The sequence below is a fragment of the Papaver somniferum genome, chromosome 1 (assembly GCF_003573695.1).
Source record: "Papaver somniferum cultivar HN1 chromosome 1, ASM357369v1, whole genome shotgun sequence".
Classification (NCBI taxonomy): Eukaryota; Viridiplantae; Streptophyta; class Magnoliopsida; order Ranunculales; family Papaveraceae; genus Papaver; species Papaver somniferum.
In genome coordinates, this window is record NC_039358.1 from 226620434 (window position 1) to 226639484 (window position 19051).

At 37.9% G+C, this 19051-nt stretch overlaps 1 protein-coding gene across 1 annotated transcript; it reads right to left on the reverse strand.

Annotated features, from left to right (window-relative positions):
• Nucleotides 1-11276: 11276 nt before the first annotated feature.
• Nucleotides 11277-15761, reverse strand: LOC113362499 (ankyrin repeat-containing protein At5g02620-like). The gene is made up of 3 exons (XM_026605204.1): nt 14981-15761; nt 12816-13366; nt 11277-11834 (listed from the first exon to the last, which is right to left on the reverse strand). Exons 1-3 carry the CDS (start codon nt 15759-15761, stop codon nt 11277-11279), a joined length of 1890 nt encoding a protein of 629 aa, XP_026460989.1.
• Nucleotides 15762-19051: the final 3290 nt, after the last annotated feature.

Sequence of the window (19051 nt, forward strand, 5' to 3'; positions counted from 1 at the left end):
GTTGATCGCAAATCAACAACTGGGTACTGCATTTTTTTGGTGGTAACCTGGTCACATGGAAAAGTAATAAACAAAATATTGTTTCTCGATCTAGTGCAGAAGCAGAGTATAGAGCCATGGCGTCAAGTATATGCGAGATTATGTGGCCTGGGGCATTGTTGAAAGAATTGGGATTCCTCTCATCTCAGCCAACCAAGATGTTTTGCGATAATCAGACTGCAATACATATTGCTTCGAATCCTGTCTTCCATGAGCGTACGAAGCACATAGAAGTGGATTGTCACTTCGTTAGAGAGAAGATGTTAGCCAAAGTAATTTGCATTCCTTTTGTTCGTAGCCGTCAGCATCTTGCAGATGTTTTCACTAAATGTTTACCTGCTGCGCAATTTAAAGGGATATTGTCCAAGTTGGGCTCTATCGATATCTTCGCACCAAATTGAGGGGGAGTGTTGAATGGAGAAGACATATCCAATTAGATTTTACTTCTATATATTTGGTTTGGTACTTACAGTAAGAATATATACTCCATATATTCTGCAGTATTCTTACTATTGATAGATATGATGTAATCTATATAATCCTGCTGTAACCCCATTGATAAAATATTAGAAAACCTAATCCCTTTCTTCTCCCGTGGACGTATGCTACTTCCTAACCACATAACTACTGTGTTAAGTTTCTTCTTTCTTTTATCAACAACAACCTAAATGTCACAAGTTTTATGGCTGTGAATCAAGAGTTGAGGCATATTTCTGAGCTGGATAAGGAAATTGACCAGGGAATGGAGATGATAAGTGACGGAAGTTTGTGACTGAAGGTGTTGGTTAATGGTGTTGGATGACCAAACTCTTCAATAGCATCTGCCGTTCAAACAGGATGCAAAATGAGTGGCGAAGAAGCGTCATCGTGTCGATCTTTAAGAATAAAGGGGACATCCATAGTTGTACTAATTACAGGGCATCAAACTTATGAGCCACACAATAAAACTCTGGAAACGTGTTATCGACCGTCGGTTACGAGGGAAATCGAGTGTTTCGAAGAATAAGTTTGGGTTTATGCCAGGGAGATCCACCACTGAAGCGATTTTCCTGGTTAGACATATGATGTAGCGCTATCGAGAACAAATGCGTAACCTGCATATGGTATTCATAGACCTTGAGAAGGCCTATGACAAAGTCCCAAGGGAGGTAATGTGGTGGGCACTCGAACAAAAGAGGGTATCACCTAAATATATATCCCTTATCAAGGATATGTATGAGGGAGCGGTTACATGGGTCATGACATGTGAAAGTGTCTTGAATGACTTCCCTATGTATCAACATCGGACTACACCAAGGGTCAACTTTGAGCCCGTATCTGTTTGCGCTAGTACTGGACCAATTCACGAAGGATATACATGGGGAGATCCCTTGGTGTATTCGCGGATGGGACATAAAGAAGGACATTAGACACATATCCCTTGGGTTTATGCCCGTATCTTCGCGGATGATGTGGCACTTATTGGGGAGTCTAAGCAAGAGATAGAAGGTAAGCTCGAGCTGTGGCGTCAGACTCTGGAATCGAAGGGCTTCAGACTCAGTAGAACAAAGACTGAGTATTTGAAGTGCGATTTCGACGAAAACGGGATGGATGATGGATAACTGTTACTAGACGTCCAGATTATACCAAGGAAAGAATCCTTTCGATATCTGGGATCTATGATCCATAGTGATGGGGACATAAAGGAGGACATTAGACACAGATCCCAGTCAGGATGGGCTAAAAGGAGACTGGCGACTGGAGTCCTCGGGGATCGTAAGGTCCCATTGAAACTGAAACGAAAATTCTACAGGACAACAATCAGACCCGCGATGCTGTACGGAGCGGAATGTTGGGCAACTAGAAGATCGTACCTCATGGGGATCCATGTGACGGAAATGAGGATGCTAAGGTGGGCATGTGGACACACAAGGCATGATAAAATTAGAAATGATTGTGTCCGTGGGAAACTTGGGGTAGCACCAGTGAAAGATATACTGTCAAAACATCGGTTACGCTGGTTCGGGCATCTCCAACGAAGACCACCGGACGCCCCAGTTCGGTTAGGACGCATCACACGGCTGGAAAGTAGAATGAAGCGTCCGGGACGACCTAAACTCACATGGGAGGAACTGATTAAACGAGACCTGACTGACCGAGGCTTGGAGAGAGAGTTGGCGCTCGACAGAAATGTGTGGAAAACAGCGATTCACGTGAAGGAGGTATGTACACGAGGTACGTGAGTTGACCCTATTACCTTTGAATTTTGTCAATTTTATTAGTAGGATTGTCTAAACCGCGAACATGTAAACAACCATAGCAAAATTGTGAATGGGGGAGACCCCTCCAGTAGCTCTGCAGCTCGCGGGATTGTGAATGGGGGAGACAAATGAGTGGCGAAGAAGCGTCATCATGCCGATCTTTAAGAATAAAGGGGACATCCAGAGTTGTACTAATTATAGGGCATCAAACTTATGAGCCACACAATGAAACTCTGGAAACGTGTTATCGACCGTCGGTTACGAAGGAAATCGAGTGTTTCGAAGAATAAGTTTGGGTTTATGCCAGGGAAATCCACCACTGAAGCGATTTTCCTGGTTAGACATATGATGTAGCGCTATCGAGAACAAATGCGTAACCTGCATATGGTATTCATAGACCTTGAGAAGGCCTATGACAAAGTCCCCTAAGGGAGGTAATGTGGTGGGCACTCGAACAAAAGAGGGTATCACCTAAATATATATCCCTTATCAAGGATATGTATGAGGGGCGGTCACATGGGTCATGACATGTGACAGTGTCTTGAATGACTTTCCTATATATCAACATAGGACTACACCAAGGGTCAACTTTGAGCCCGTATCTGTTTGCGCTAGTACTGGACCAATTCACGAAGGATATACATGGGGAGATCCCTTGGTGTATTCGCGGATGGGGACATAAAGGAGGACATTAGACACATATCCCTTGGGTTTATGCCCGTATCTTCGCGGATGATGTGGCACTTATTGGGGAGTCCAAGCAAGAGATAAAAGGTAAGCTCGAGCTGTGGCGTCAGACTCTGGAATCGAAGGGCTTCAGACTCAGCAGAACAAAGACTGAGTATTTGAAGTGCGATTTCGACGAAACCGGGACGGATGATGGAGAACTGTTACTAGACGGCCAGATTGTACCAAGGAAAGAATCCTTTCGATATCTGGGATCTATGATCCAGAGTGATGGGGACATAAAGGAGGACATTAGACATAGATCCCAGTCAGGATGGGCTAAAAGGAGACTGGCGACTGGAGTCCTCGGGGATCGTAATGTCCCATTGAAACTGAAACGAAAATTCTACAGGACAACAATCAGACCCGCGATGCTGTACGGGGCGGAATGTTGGGCAACTAGAAGCTCGCACCTCATGGCGCTCCATGTGACGGAAATGAGGATGCTAAGGTGGGCATGTAGACACACAAGGCATGATAAAATAAGAAATGATTGTGTCCGTGGGAAACTTGGGGTAGCACCAGTGAAAGATATACTGTCACAACATCGGTTGCGCTGGTTCGGGAATCTCTAACGAAGACCACCGGACGCCCCAGTTCGGTTAGGACGCATCACACGGATGGAAGGTAGAATGAAGAATCCGGGACGACCGAAACTCACATGGGAGGAACGGATTAAACGGGACCTGATTGACCGAGGCTTGGAGAGAGAGTTGGCGCTCGACAGAAATGTGTGGAAATCCGCGATTCACGTGAAGGAGGTATGTACATGAGGTACGTGAGTTGACCCTATTACCTTTGAATTTTGTCAATTTTATTAGTAGGATTGTCTAAACCGCGAACACGTAAACAACCATAGCAGAATTGTGAATGGGGGAGACCCCTCCAGTAGCTCTGTAGCTCGCGGGATTGTGAATGGGGGACCCCCCCCCCCCCCCCCCAGTAGCCCTGCAGCCGGGACACGGAATATGTGTATACATCACCTCAATGGTCGCGAACGCGTAATCCCACTGAAGTGATACCCACTGCACCCTCTGTACCGAAAGAGAACAAGACGCTGGATGTGTTAAGGAATTACTCTTGCCTTCGGGAAAGTTACGCCTAGACCTGCAGGCATCCGGTGTAAAAACTTTAGCCGCATCTCTGGAGATAAGATCGATACGCGGTTTATCTCCGCTCGACCCGGTACTTGTTACTGGAAAACGAGCTCTGGTTTCGGTTTTGGTGTTGGTTAATGGTAGTCTGTCTGAGGAGTTGGGTCTAAATTGGAGTAGTTGCACGAACCATGGCAACTACGTACTGGGGTGAAGAGTTAGATGCTCTGACTGAATATGGAAAGTGATGGTGTTGCGAGTGTGAGAAGGAGTTCGATTTTAATTAGAATGGCCCGAGTTTGCAAATGGGTGCCAGTGGAGTTTTGGACTGGGATTTGGCATTTTGCTAGGTATAGATTAATCTTGCAAGGGACTTTATATTGGAACAGAGAACAAAAGAAAAAGGAGTTCGGAGAGGGCGGCTACAGAGCCGTGAATAGGGAAAGAAGGGTTTGCAGTTTTATTGTTCTCTTCTTGTCATGTCTTGCTAGTTTTCCATGTTAGGGTGACGGATGAACTTGTAGATGTTATTTCATTTTTTGTTCTAAAACAAAGTCAGTTTTATGCTTAATGATGTTTGAGTGTCTCAATTGATAGGTTTGATTATAACTCCTTCATGTTTTATGCCAAGTATATGTCATAGTTCGATAGTAAACAAATTCATTTTATAGACTTGATTGATTATTTACCTATGATTATTTCTTGACTATCTATGCCATGTATATTTAGTGCTTTATTTGGTCAAATACCTAGCGACAAACCCTTATGTTCCTTTCATTACGGTATTTCCCAACAAGTTTCTGGATGACAAATATCTAATTTTAAGTCGAGACCAAGCATATCTTTTAAACATTTATAATGTTTTTTGTTAAAGGGAGAGTAAAAAGTGATTTGAGGAGTGCGAAAATCGCATCAACTCACCAATCTTACTTATTCAATATTTTCTTGTATCTCGGACTAAAATATCCTTAATCAACAGACCCAATAGATACCTAAAACTCAGGCCATTCTCTAAACAACTCCACCACCGTCACCAATCTCATGCGAGGAAACGTGGGTGGCACTAAGAAAAGATCCAGCTTCTAAGCAATTTTTTTTTCTTATGTTCTTGTTGATGCGTACGAAACAAAATCCTAATTCCTAAACTTGAATTTCATATTATCTAACTCTTATAACTCAGGAGTCGGGCATTGATAAGGATTGATAAATTATTCCCATCTCCCACTGTAATAATCTCAAATTTGACAAGTCATAAAGATCCCATTCCAAAAAATAAGAAGATAAACCCCATGTGCCTGGTTTTTCTTTTTCTGAAACTAACCCATTGAAGCAATGAACAAACGGAGCATCAATAAAATGACTTTTATTAAGAAAGACTCTAAATGCAATTGAATCTCAGTGTAAGTAAGAAATGGGTTTTTGTTGAATTTTTAAATTTTTTTGGTAAGCTTTATTTTTGATTTTTGATTATTAGGGTTTGGTACCCTGTTTTTGCTAAGATTTGGGGATATTGATTTATAAATGTCGAACAGAACCAATCAAAAACCATATGAAAGTTGCAATTCTGATGAAGGAATTTTGTCTTTCTTTTAATATTTATGTTGCTAAAGTTGAATAAGGTGGTCTCGGGTGATGACAGGAGGGTAACTTGTAATGGTGGTTGCTTGATGCTTTGTGGTTGTCAGTTGATGGTGGTGCAGGATTCGATTTGGAGTCACCGGTAGTTTTTGGTGGTGGTGGTTGTTCAAGAGATGGGTGAGCTTTTTGCAGTAAATGAGTGGGTGTAATTAGGAGGTTAGTTTTGTCCGAGTTAAAAATATATATTGGATCGGTCTTGATTAACGAGTTGACTAAGATTTTGCACTCCTCGAATCACTTTTTGCTCTTCCTTTAACAAAAATCTTTATAATTGAGCTTTTTATCAATAAATCTTCCATATAGGATGCTATGTGTTGCTTCCCTGTATGAGTAATATGAGACTTTTGTGATAGGATACATATGAATTCAACTCTACAATGGAATTCCAGAATCCCTAACATGTTTGTCACCGTTGATATTTCTTTCGTCCACAATAATTTGATTCGTTTAGATTAGGTTATCCTACATATTTATTTTCTTTGATTAGTATCAGTTAGAGGTATTTTCACACTCTTCGTCGGAACGAACCGTATTTGCCATTGTCTACACTTTTGACACTGTGCGCTTAAGGTATTACAAGAAGTCGGTCTACCGACCCATCAATTGTATTCTAGGTTACAACTTGATGACTTCGCTTAGGGATTCATGAAGTCGGTTCATACTTTCTTTTACTTGATAGTTCTTGTATCCTGATCTTGTTCTTATTGATCTTCAAGGTTTTCTTACTCTCATATCAGGAACGAGATAGATAGAAATTGCAAAGTTCTCTTTGTTTTAGACTTTGTTTTTAATTGTGATGCCTCAAGATAAATATCTAAAATCTTCTTTGATTTGTATGGATTGTTCTTGACAGGGGATTAGTAATCCAGGCTTCTGAGCTAACTGAGTGTGTAAATTTTCAGGATTCATGCTAGATTCCGTCTATTGCAAACAAATTTCCAAACCTATATTGTAAAAAAATAAAAAATCAAATAGGCTTACTTGTTAGAGGAGATTGGTATCAAATATTCAATTAGGTTGAAGCAACTTAGGCTGTCAAGGATGTCATCTAAGGAAATTAGTTGCATAAAGTCTTGTGAGGTTCAAGGGATGTAACGATCACGACTTCAGCTGAATTGCTTGGCGGGTTGATTCGGTTTCAACTACATTCCAGTACGAAGTATGATAGTAGGATAGTGTCTGTAGTGGCTTAGTACAATTTGTTGTTCAAAGATGGACGAGGTCTCGAGGTTTTTCTATAGGTGTAGTTTTTCTAGCAAAAACTCTCGATGTCTTTTGTTTTTCTTTTTCCGCATAATGTTTTATCTTTATAATGGGAATATCACAAGTAGTACGTATTTGATTTAGGAAATTTAAGTCCTTATTAATTGAGATAAAAAACAAGACTCACTCTTGTTGAATTCATATCTCGAAAGATATATTGCAAGTTTCATACTTGTTAGAATTCGGAACCTCTCGCGATTTGGAAACGACTGATTGATCTTGGATATTGATTTGTGAGATATTGGATACGACTAGATTGATCTTGTATAAAAAAATGTAGGGTCTCGCGATATCCAAGATGTAAGGAGCATGGCTGAAGTTGGTGCTAAAAACTGGACTTGGTTAGTGTTTGTAACGGCTTAATACATGGCTATGCTAAAAACTGGACTTGGTCTCGGGGGTTTTTTGCACATTGCAGTTTTTCTCGTCAACAAAACTTTTGGTGTATTGTGTTTTTTTCCCATTAAATTATTTGTCATCATTATAGAAAAATCACAACAACATTTAAGCTTAAATTTAATAAATAAAGATTACAAGATTTTTTTCATGTTGGATTTCGGTTCGCGTATAGTTCGGTACATAATAGGTGATTCTAGGATATTAAATTGAATTTAAATTTTAAACTCAAAAATCTCTTAAACCCTAAAAGGATATTTGTCTGGGGGGTGGGATGGGGGGTTGTGTCATAAGAACATCCGTCCGCGTGTGAAGATTGAACTCGGCGTGCGATGCACAACCGCGGGCGTGAGAAGCAAAAACGTCATCGGTTAAATACCCAGCCTCTCTTTCCCAATGACTATAATTTTTAAACCTATAAATTACTTCATCCGAATTCATTTTCACTCCCACCACTATTACCTATTCTTTTAAAATTCTTCTGAACAAAATTTTCTTCTTCGTAAACGAAGTCTTGATATAAAATGAGCGAGTTGATAAGATAAACGGTCAATAGTTTAAAGAAAAAAATAGATCGAAGAAATGAACCACTACCGTGGTCTGCCACAAATATAAATTATACTCAAAATCGTGAAGCAGAGTTTGCTTCCCCGAGTTTCGTTGCTGCTCGATCATTAGTCCAAGGTCATGTGTCGAGGCTTCAAGAGTGGTCTGAGAGTTATTATAAGATGAAAGGTGCATTTTCAGACTTCACTAATGATTTAATCTACGACTGGTTGTAAATTAAATCAGATTACATATGTTTAACACCTTAAGCGTTACACTAACTTCACTAATTTCCGAAATGGAACTAAGTGGAACAACAACTACTAAGAAGGGGTTCAAATTGCAACACCTTAAGGATTTTGAAACAATTTCCGAAATGAAAAACCATATTTTTCCATCTTCGCCATTCATCTTTTGATCTTGTTATCACCTTGTTATCCATTTCACCCCGGGATCTATATCGATTGACTTGCATGGTTGAAGCTACAAATTCACTTACTTCTTTTAATCGAATTAAAATGATTTTGTATTTTGTATTTAGCACGATGACTCGGGTTACTGGTGCCGCTGCAGAATCCCTCGTGAATAACCGCCCAGAAATTCACCCATGGATACAGTGTTGAATCAAGCTGAGTTAATAAAAAAACATAGTTTCTTCAAATAGCTTCATCTTCTTCTGCAGTATACGGGGCTCAACGGTCGAGACATCTTTCAACAAATTTGTTGAACTGAAGAATTTTTTTAATCCCAAGGAAGAGTAAAAAGACTAGAGGTGTAGAATGAAGAATTTTTTTAAGCGCAAAGAAGACTGAAGAGACTAGAGGTGTAGAATGTGTGAATTTGGAGTTGAAATGATGAGTATTTATAAAACTCAAAATACTAGCCGTTGGATGAACAAACTTTGTAGCTGCTGAGATGTAGTCGTTGGCGGCTGCAGATTACACGCTGGAGGTTTATGATCAAGCGCTGGCGGATTATCAGAATCCCCGCGCTTTGTGTGAATCCGCTGGCCTGTTTTTTCAGTCCGCGCGGCTCTTCATTAAACTCCCGATTAATGATAAAACTCACTCAACAAACCAACAAATTTGTTGGTTTGACTATCCGTTTTTCATGTTAGTTAGTCCATAGTGGGAGCAAAATGAACAAATCTGTTATTTGTTCATTTCATAGGAATTGCTCTAACTGATGAAAGATCTGCATTTGAAGTTGTTTCAGCTAAAGATGATTCACGAGCACCACTCTATTAGATTGAAAGTCTTTGTATGCATTGCCATGAAAATGTAAGATTTTTTCAGAAATCATTCTTTTAATTTTCTCTTCTTCCATTTAGATGTGTTTAAATTGAATGTTTCATTAAAATTTCATGAAATTTCATCATAAAGGTGTAAGCTTTGTGTGAAATTTAAAGGTTTAAACTTTCATTGTGCCAGTGTTATTCAGTTTTGTTTGTAATTAGGGTATTTACGAGGGATTTTTTTACATTTTTTGGTGTTGCAAACTTTAGATAGCTACGCCTACGTTGAAGAAAAGGAACAAACTTTTATGATTTACTATTATCTTGTGTTGATTTCAGGTAGTGTCGATGGCCTTTGAATGCCCGCACGAGAGGTAGTTGTCTAAATTAGTTTTGTAGAAAACCTGATATCAAAGACTTAACGAAAGAACACAAAAAACTAAACTCAAACAAACTTCTCTTAGTTGATATATTTCGACACTTGGCTTAACAACATATTTATATGTTTTACAAACTTGACTGTCAAGCAATAAAGACTTTCCTAACATAATCAAACTCTAATAAAGAAATTTCTAGAGAATTCTCACCTAAACAAACTCTAAAACCAGTAAAACTTGCAACCCAAGCAGACTTCTAAATTCCGTACTACGTGTCAACAATACTTGTTGATCCATTCACTTCATGTCAACTGTAACAGTTGATCCAACCATACTCGGTCAACTCTCATAGTTGATCCATACTATTGTATCAACAACTTTTGTTGATCCCTTCTGTCTTCTTCATAGTATCTTGGTTTATTCTTCAACAAGTTCATACGTACAAAAATTACATGGCTACGTAAATGGTAAAACGTAGAGGTCCATTTCCAAAACCGGGGCGCGGGGAATCAGTTGCTGATGATTTAACATGATTGTTAGTAGGCAACATGTTTTTTTTCCCATCCGTCAACCTGTTTAGGGTTAATGCTTTAAGAAGGGTCAGGATAGCTCAGCTGGTAGAGCAGAGGACTGAATATCCTCGTCCGACAGATGCTCCAGCCTCTAGTATATCCTCCATGTGTCCAAGTCAAGCATAAAGGTTGTTAATTCCGGAGCAGTACCAGATGCCACGGTGTATTTACATAGTTTTCCCTTTACCTGCAAAGGATTTCTATCAACTTTGGGTATACAAACATTTTGAAACAGCGCGAGCACAATCTTCTCCGCAGCAACATGAAGAACATATCGTCTTTGATTGTCTAGTGACTTCCAACAATCTGGACAGTTTGGGATCACATTTTCTATCACAGCTGTTCCACCACCTTTATGAGCAACACCGGCAGCATAATGAACAGCATTCATATATGGCGTCATTGTTCCTTGCATGGCCAACAAATGAATCAACAGGAAGAATAATTAGAGTTATTACCATTTTAACTTTGTTAGAGTCGACTGCCTAGCAACTGATTCAAATGAATCAACATGCAAGCTTAGATATTTGTCATACTGATCAAGTGCCCCGTTCTTGTTCTCGTCTGTGTTGTCCGATGATTGAAAAAAATCTTCACTATAATGATCGAGTTGTGCTAGGTTGATATATACAATCATCTACAAAATTGTTTACATGACTTAAAACTAGAAACGTGGGTTCATAGTTAGATGTTCCTACACCAGAGAAACCTTCCATCTTAAAAGAATTTTTAACATTCAGTTTAGTAAAATATTGGAATAAACAGAGTAAATATACTACTCTCCGAATGGTTCAAATTACACAATAAACCTCTCTTCACTTCTGAAAGATTTCTTGAAAGATACTTTTATAAGAGATTTTTATTAAGAGATTTGATCAAAAGATCAGAGACATTACAGGTACTCTTTATATGGAAAAGCTACAAAAAAAAAAAAAAAAGACAGTTTCTGTTGTAAAACAGAAATACAGCTCATTCAGACAGCTACTGCAGTGTAATGACAATTACAGCAGTAATGACTCAGCAGTAATCATGTGTAAACCACATGTGTACAATAACTCACTTATTCTTACAACTTCAAAATAATTCGGATAGGTAATGTTTTTCAACATTAAAGTATCAATCTGAAACGGGTCAGGATAATCATCAATCTTTTATTTCCAATTTACATCATCTTCTTTCATCCATTTCGATATCTTGTGGATCACAAAGAATGCCAAAGCGAAGAAGATGCTACCAAGAGTACAAACAGGAATTGCAAGTCCAGGCAAGTGGCTTAACACTGTATAGTTTCCAGTCACAAATGCTACCATCATTGCGAGGATAGCAAGCAGATTGCAGAGAAGTGTCCTTGTAAGTAGGATTGTTTTCTTGTATTCAGGGTCTTTCAGCCACATTGATAACATTTTGCCCACAAATTGGATTAAAATTGCCACAGCAGAGAGAACCATGGCCAGACTGTTAGAAACTATAAACACTATAAAAGACGGTTTATCAGCTAGTAAGGCCATGCCTTCGTCTGGTTTTTTGTCGTTGTAACCTCCAGGTAATGTAAAATTAGCTGCAAATGCAACAGTTGCTATGAGTGCTGCCACCACCAGAAGGGTTTGGTTATAATACTCCATTTGTTCTCTCATCATTTTATCTGCTTCTTTAGTCTCAGCTGCCTCTTCAGCTTCGGTTTTTTCAGCTGTTTTTCCATATTTGTTTCTCTGGTTTCAAAGTTCTTATTAGTGATCATTAAAGCATGTAGCAAACCATAAAAAAACTACAGCAAGAAACTAAAAAACCTAGTAGAATTTGTACATCCATAACCCTAAAAGAGAACCTATAGATCACTAAAGCCGCACTTATAGTATAATAGAAGGTATAGCATGTTATTCTTAGTTCTACACGCGAGGCCTTGAAATCACAGTGTTCAAGTTAAAGGTCTGAAGAATGGAAACATTGCCCTCTGACGTGATGTTGTTTGTAGGATTGGTACGTACTAGGAAAGGCTAGCCCGCACCATTATCATTCTTTGACATATACTCAAATGTTTTTACCATCATCTTACAAGTTGATGGTCTGTCGTCTATCTAATTAGTCTATATCTACTAAGGGGGACTCTATAAAGTAGACTTAGGATGAGAGTACTCATCATTTCTAATAGCATATTTGGATATACATCCAGAAGCAGACTCTTCACTTCTAGAAATTAATAACCAGGAAGATAATTTGGGTACGATATTTGAGAACAGCTTCTAGAAGCTAAAAGTCATTTTTTTGTGAAACAAAACGTTTTTGCTTCTGACATCTGCTCCACCTTCTGCTTCTGGAGAAACAGAAACATTTATGTTTCGAGTATCCAAACACGTTACTAGACTTTAGGTTGATTAATAGAATTGTCTAGTTATATCCACAATTTTTTTTACAAATATAACCTATTCTTGGAGAAGACAGTGTGTGAGGGGTGAATGTATGTTTTGCGAAAAGGCCGGGCTAATGTCGTGTTTATCACCACCTTTTTAAATGCACATGGAATCAAACTCAATTAACTAATTCTGGCGTATGTGTTCAGTTCAGTACGTAGTTGGACTAGATACTTTATATTCTAAAAGATAAATACTAGTATAAATCACTGGTAAAATGAGAGATGCTGGTCGCATACTAATAAGAAACATTCTAAGAGTAGAGGAAAGAGAGATCCGCACCTGTATGTTAAGATCATTCTCGAGGTACTTAAAGTTGTACCCCTCACCCCTGAACCAGTCTCTCCCGATCCGCTGCATTCTGGCGTTAGATTCGAGAATTTCATAGAACACATTGCTCATTGCAGCAGGTGTATCTCCGTTTTTATTTTTCTTTCTTAAGATTGCGTACACGGTCAAATCTGAGCTAATCTCTTTTAGAACGAAATTGAGTACATGGGAATTATTATTTTGAGCTGCAAGATGAAGAAAATTTCTTCCTTCATTGTCTAGCACTTCACAGCAATCCATGCAATGTCGAAGCATAATTTTCATTACATCGTTAGAAAGTACTTCGTCAGACTCCCAACTTTGAGCATCTTTTGCAGCAGCGTAATGGAGAGCTGTCATGCCATCTTTATCAGACATGTAACAAACAGATGGATCGAGTTTCAACACCACATCGATGAACTCAGCGTTATTGCAATGTACTGCATAATGAAGTGCCGTACACCCATTTATATCGACTTCTTTCACTATATGTCTCAAAGGATAAACCAATTTTGAATGAGCCCCTGTTGGAAATATTCAATATATCAACTTTGAATTTCAAATTTAAGAATATACGAATAAGTTTGAATGTGCCCCTGTTGGAAATATTTAATATTTGTAGAAATTAACGGTTAGTCCCATTTTTTCCCCTTGATATATCAACTGTTAATTTGGAATTCAAGAACATTTGAATAAATCGGAGCTTTTTTCTCGAAGGAAAATTGGAGGTCATCGGATCTCTTCTTTTTGGCAATAGGCCCATAACAAAATTTCGGGTATTCATAGTAAAACTCACCAAGAATTTCACGTGGAGTAACTCCGAAAGATAAGGCCTAGAGTCTTAGAAATTGGGATAGCTCGGACAGGTTTTCGTGAAACTCAATCATTGGGATAGGTCGGATAGGTTTGGCAAATTTACTAACTTGGAGAGCAAGGAAACCAACAATAGAGACCGACTTCGACCATTGGAAAACTAGAAAAGCTTTTGAGTTGCAAGGGCAGAGCTTCTCTTAAATGTAGCTCATGCATTTATTAATCATAATCCATTTAAAATAAGTGCTTGAGCTAATTAAATAGACCTTCGTTATAGTTCCGTACAACCCACGAAATTATTCATAAATATTATATATAGTCCAAAATAATAATATAATAATTAAATCATTAAATGTATAACAATTTTTTTTTTATAATTTGTATAGTAAAATTTATGTAAGATATGAGACATAATTAATGTTTTCGACAAATGATCAATGCCCTCAAACAATTTTAGTTTAATCCTGGATTCCTGATTAAGAAAAAAGAAAATCATTTTTAGGAAGTTAATCAAAATCTTAGTTAACTCCATTCCGATTGATGTTGTCGTGGAATTTTATTTAGGGAACTATTAGAATATACACCTGATCAACTTTAATGTAATTATGATTGAGAAAAACATATTATTTTAGAGAAACCATGAATTATTGTTTATTTTGTGTTTGGTGGAAAAAATAAGAATTAGGGTTTATAATTTGACAATTTGTGGGAGTATTAAAAGAATAATTATAATTAATTAGTTCGAAGTATGATTAGAGAAAAACATTAGGTGATCATAAAAAATTAACAGGGTGTTAGTCCTCAAGGGAGTTGGGTGTAGTTGGGTTTTTTTCCGTTAGTCGTGGGGGAGTTCAAAGGAGCCTCTCAAAATCCCCGTTAGTCGTGGGAGAGTTTAGAAGAGTCTCCCGAACTTCCTAGAAAACCCCGTTAGTCGTGGGGGAGTTTGAAAGAAACTCTTAAACTCCCTATTAGTGGTAGAAACTAGAATGCTAGGGAGTTGGGGTTTTTTGGGGAGTTCTAGGGAGTTCATAGTGTATTTTGCCTCACTCCAAATCTCTCAAAAGAGTAGAGATTTTGGGAGAGTCTCTCAAACTCCCTACACTCAAAACAACAAACTCTCTCAAACTCCCTATACTCTCTTACACTCCCTCAAAATCCCCAAGATCCAAAATACATTAAACTCCTCCCAACTCACTCGTGGACTAACCCCGTGTAAGACTTATTTAGTTTTTCATTTGACATAAATTTTTTGATTATGGTTAACAAGTGTGCTGGTTATAAATAATTTATAATCAAGAAAAGCCAAAATATAGACCATAATATACCTTGAAAGTCGGAGTAGGAATTTCGCATTGCTAGTGCATGTAACACTGTACGTCCACCCGAGGCACCATAACTTTGAGATGGACGAATCTCGAGTATATGTTCCACAAGTTCGGCAGTTCCGAACTTGATCGCAAGGTAAAGTGGAGTCTCGCCAAAATCGTTGGCAAGATAATCAAAACCTGGGTCTGCCCTTATCAACAACTGCGGTATCCCAGAGTTGGCTTGATAGTGCAGTGCCTCGTGAAGCGCCGTATTATTCATTTTGTTTGCAATGCTCACAAGTTGCTCCACATTCATTTTAGTTGCACCATTATCAGCTGCCGGTACCAATTCAGTCATTATTACGCCCTTTTCGACATCATTGACAGAATCTTCATCTCCCCTTTGATTATAATGATGGAGCGCATGAGAATCTGGGCCTGCGAGATTAATAAAAAGCGAGATTATTTCAGTTGACCCCATCCTTACTGCTATATGCAAGGGAGTATCTCCGTTCATGTTCTGTTGCATTAACATCTCCAACGATTTTGATGAACCACATTGCTTAAATATTTCTTCCACTAAGGTTACTGATTCTGATAGCTGCACGGCAACGTGTAGGGAATTGTTGTTGAAATGGGTTTGGCGGAGAAGATGGTTATCAACGTCGAACTCATCCGATTTCGGAGCTGTTATCACCAGTAGTTGTTTCAGGGAATCAATATCCCCTGATTTTATCGCTTCATACAAACTGGAAAGATCTGTACTAGTTTGTTCGGATCTAGAACTAGAACTCGCCATTTCTAGATCTATCGTTGGAGCCAAAAGGTCTGCGTTAGATGTAATCAGATGGAAGATATATACAGAGAAAGACACCACGAGACCTCAAAATGGGAAGATAGTGCCGTACATGTCAACCATCCTTATATACAGTATAATATTACTTATTAGGAATCTAAAGCAAGCTCGTCTCGAAAGAATCCTTCCACACTATAGAAACATTATAGTCTGTCCGTTTTTACACACATACCTGACTATCTTTTAGAAATGGACGGTGGAAGAGTAAACGTTCATGTGATATTTCAATATTTTAAGGATTAACTTTCTCTTTTTACGATCTTATCCAAATCGAATACTTCCAAGTTCCAACTAATCCATCCATCAAAGAATGTGAGAATATATTTAGAATCCCACATAACTTGAGTGTGAAATAAATGTGGCTTCTTCCCTATTAAGGAAACTTTATGGAAATGGAGCTTTCACTTTTATGGAAATTGCAAAAAAAAAGTAGAAAAAGTGAGATGTCGATTTTGGCAAATAGGATTGTTATTTCTCGTTTCCATTGCTTTTTTTTTTCTGTAAAAGTAGGATGTGTGAGTGTGAGTAGGATGTTATTCCCAAATTTGGCATTTTTTAAGATTACAATTTTGGCAACTATGCTCTAAGTCATGGTTTACTTTTTTTTTTATAGCAAGCTCTCATCTCAATTTTGGCAACTGCAGCTCCACTACACGTGATTCGGAGAGGATTATGGGGGTTATGCTCACACTCCCACGTGATTGGACGTTTAAGGTTAAAGTCTCCACGTTTTCCGGGGAGGAGTTATGCGGAAGCATTAATACTTTCCTCTGGTTACGGGTTAGAATCCTAGTTAGCAATTAGGCGATCGCAAAAGTTTGGACTTGTAAAAACGCGTATTAAACTGTTAAGTAAAATGCAAATTCGATCGATTATGCATGTCAAATACGGGTAATGCCGCAAAATGTAAGAATTCCTCAATTCACGTTTAATTGTTTCACATTTGTTAATGCCGCACAAAAAGATCTATATATATTAAATATTGAGAAAATATTTTTTTGATGGTAGAAGAGCATTATTTATCATAGATCCTCTAACCCATAATTAGATAAATGATAAGCTAAGGCAGTTCCCTTAGCATTTTTTTTCCACCCCTTCTCAAAAATCTAGAGAAAACTCATCATCTTCTTCCTCCTTTGCTCAGATCTAGTTTTTTTGGGCTATATCTGAGCAAAGATTGTTTGTTTTAGGAGTTATTTAGTTATTTTGAATAAATTTCTTCGCTATTGGGGGATTTTATCTGCACTTTTGATATTGTTTCTTTATATATATTTTTTCGTGATTTGGTTTTCAAGATCAAATTATTCTTCAACAACATAATAAATCTAGGGTTTCTGGGCTTCTCGCTATGCATGAGTTTTTGGACAAATCACTCCTCTCTCTTAGGAATATCTCTTTTCAAGAAGAAAATCAATCAAAATGGTCGAACTATGATCTCGAATACCATTCCTTCTCCAATCTCTACATACAAGATTTGGGTGCTACCGTTGTGGATCGTTCTTTTTCTTCGCGATTTATTTTCGTTTTGCATCTATCATTGTATTTGTTTCGTGCTTATGTTGTACTTGTTTTTCTTAAAAACCATCATGTAAACGTTTCTTATTTGGAATGAAATACTAATGGTTTGACTATCAAAAAAAAAAAAAAAAATCTTCCCAATGACAACCCTCATAGATAAACTTATCTGGCCAAATACAAAAACTAAACTTATCTAGCCACATACAAAAACGGAAGATACACCACTATTTTATTATAGAAATGTCTTACCCAAACAGTAGATCAGTTCTATCACAACCTTTTACCAACCACCAACTTCTTATGGACTCTAGCATGTCTCCCCAAATTTTCATTTTTTTTTGTGGAAAACTATCAATGAAGGTCTACCAACCTATTTTATTCTAAATCATATCCAGCTCACCAAATCAAACCTCTGCACACAATGTAGCAATGATCCAGAAACTGCTCCACATATTCTTCTACATTGTCAAGTCGCCGTAACTTCTTGGGGCATCCTTCTCACCCACCTCCCAATCCAATCAAAGTGTACCCAAATTTCTCCAAATATTCTGACCCCCCAAACAACAATCCACTACTTTTACTCACAACATTTTTTCCCTAAATCATACTACTTTATTAATAAAGAAACTCAAGGAAAGTTACAGGACCACAAGTAAGGAAACTAAAAACAGGCCAACTACATAGGTAAAAAAAGAAACCTCACTAAAAGATACATGACTCATTTTCTTACTCATCTAAACCTGTAATACTCCACATTTGGCATCTCTATCCTAGCTAGAACAGTAGGTCTTCCAAGGCATACTTGTCTCTTACCTGTAACTAATGGAGCCCCTTTTTTGCCATTTTGTCAGCGGAGAATTTAGTCTCTCTAAAAACAATGACAAAAGACAATTGAGTTAATTTTACTAATTGCTTTTCTCCATCTCTTTTTTATGAACCAAGGAACTGCACCTTTAGTGAATTCTGTGATAATAATTTTTGAATCTGAATTAATTATAATATTCTTCAGCTCTCACTCCACTGCAGGCTCAACAACACAAACTACTGCATATGTCTCAACTACATAATTGATAGCAACAACAATTCCACCTTCCAATGTCCCTAACACCTGACACAAGTGATTTATGACCACTACACCAATGCCTGCAGCTCTAGGGTTTCCAATGGATGTACCATCACAACAGAATAAAGTATACCCTATATTACGTGGAATCCAATAACAAGTTGTAATCTTTTGAAACTTAATGTTCCTTGGTCTTAAATTGAAGAAGTGTATTACTTGATGGTCATAATATCGATTCCATTTATTACCCTTCATTCTTAGACCTTCCTCAAGGACTGTTTTTTTAATATTACACTTGAAGATTTGAAGGTTTGGCAAAGTGTTTCAAAAATTCTTTTATTCTTCTGAAACCAGAGATCTTTAATAACACAGCAAGATGTTGTAATCCAAACTTCTTTAACCAATGGGCTTTTAGATTTTGCATTTATCCAAATATCCTGAAATGACTTAGGAGGCCTAAAATCAAACACATGGCATAACCAGTTCCAGATTTCAATATTGAATTTGCAATCCCAAAGCAGGTGCTTCATACTATCTTGATTATCTTCACAAATACAGCATATGGATGTCATGTCATAACGCCTTTCTAGCATTCTTGTATCATCCACATAAATTCCTTGCACAACCTTCCAAACATTACTTGCTATGCTAG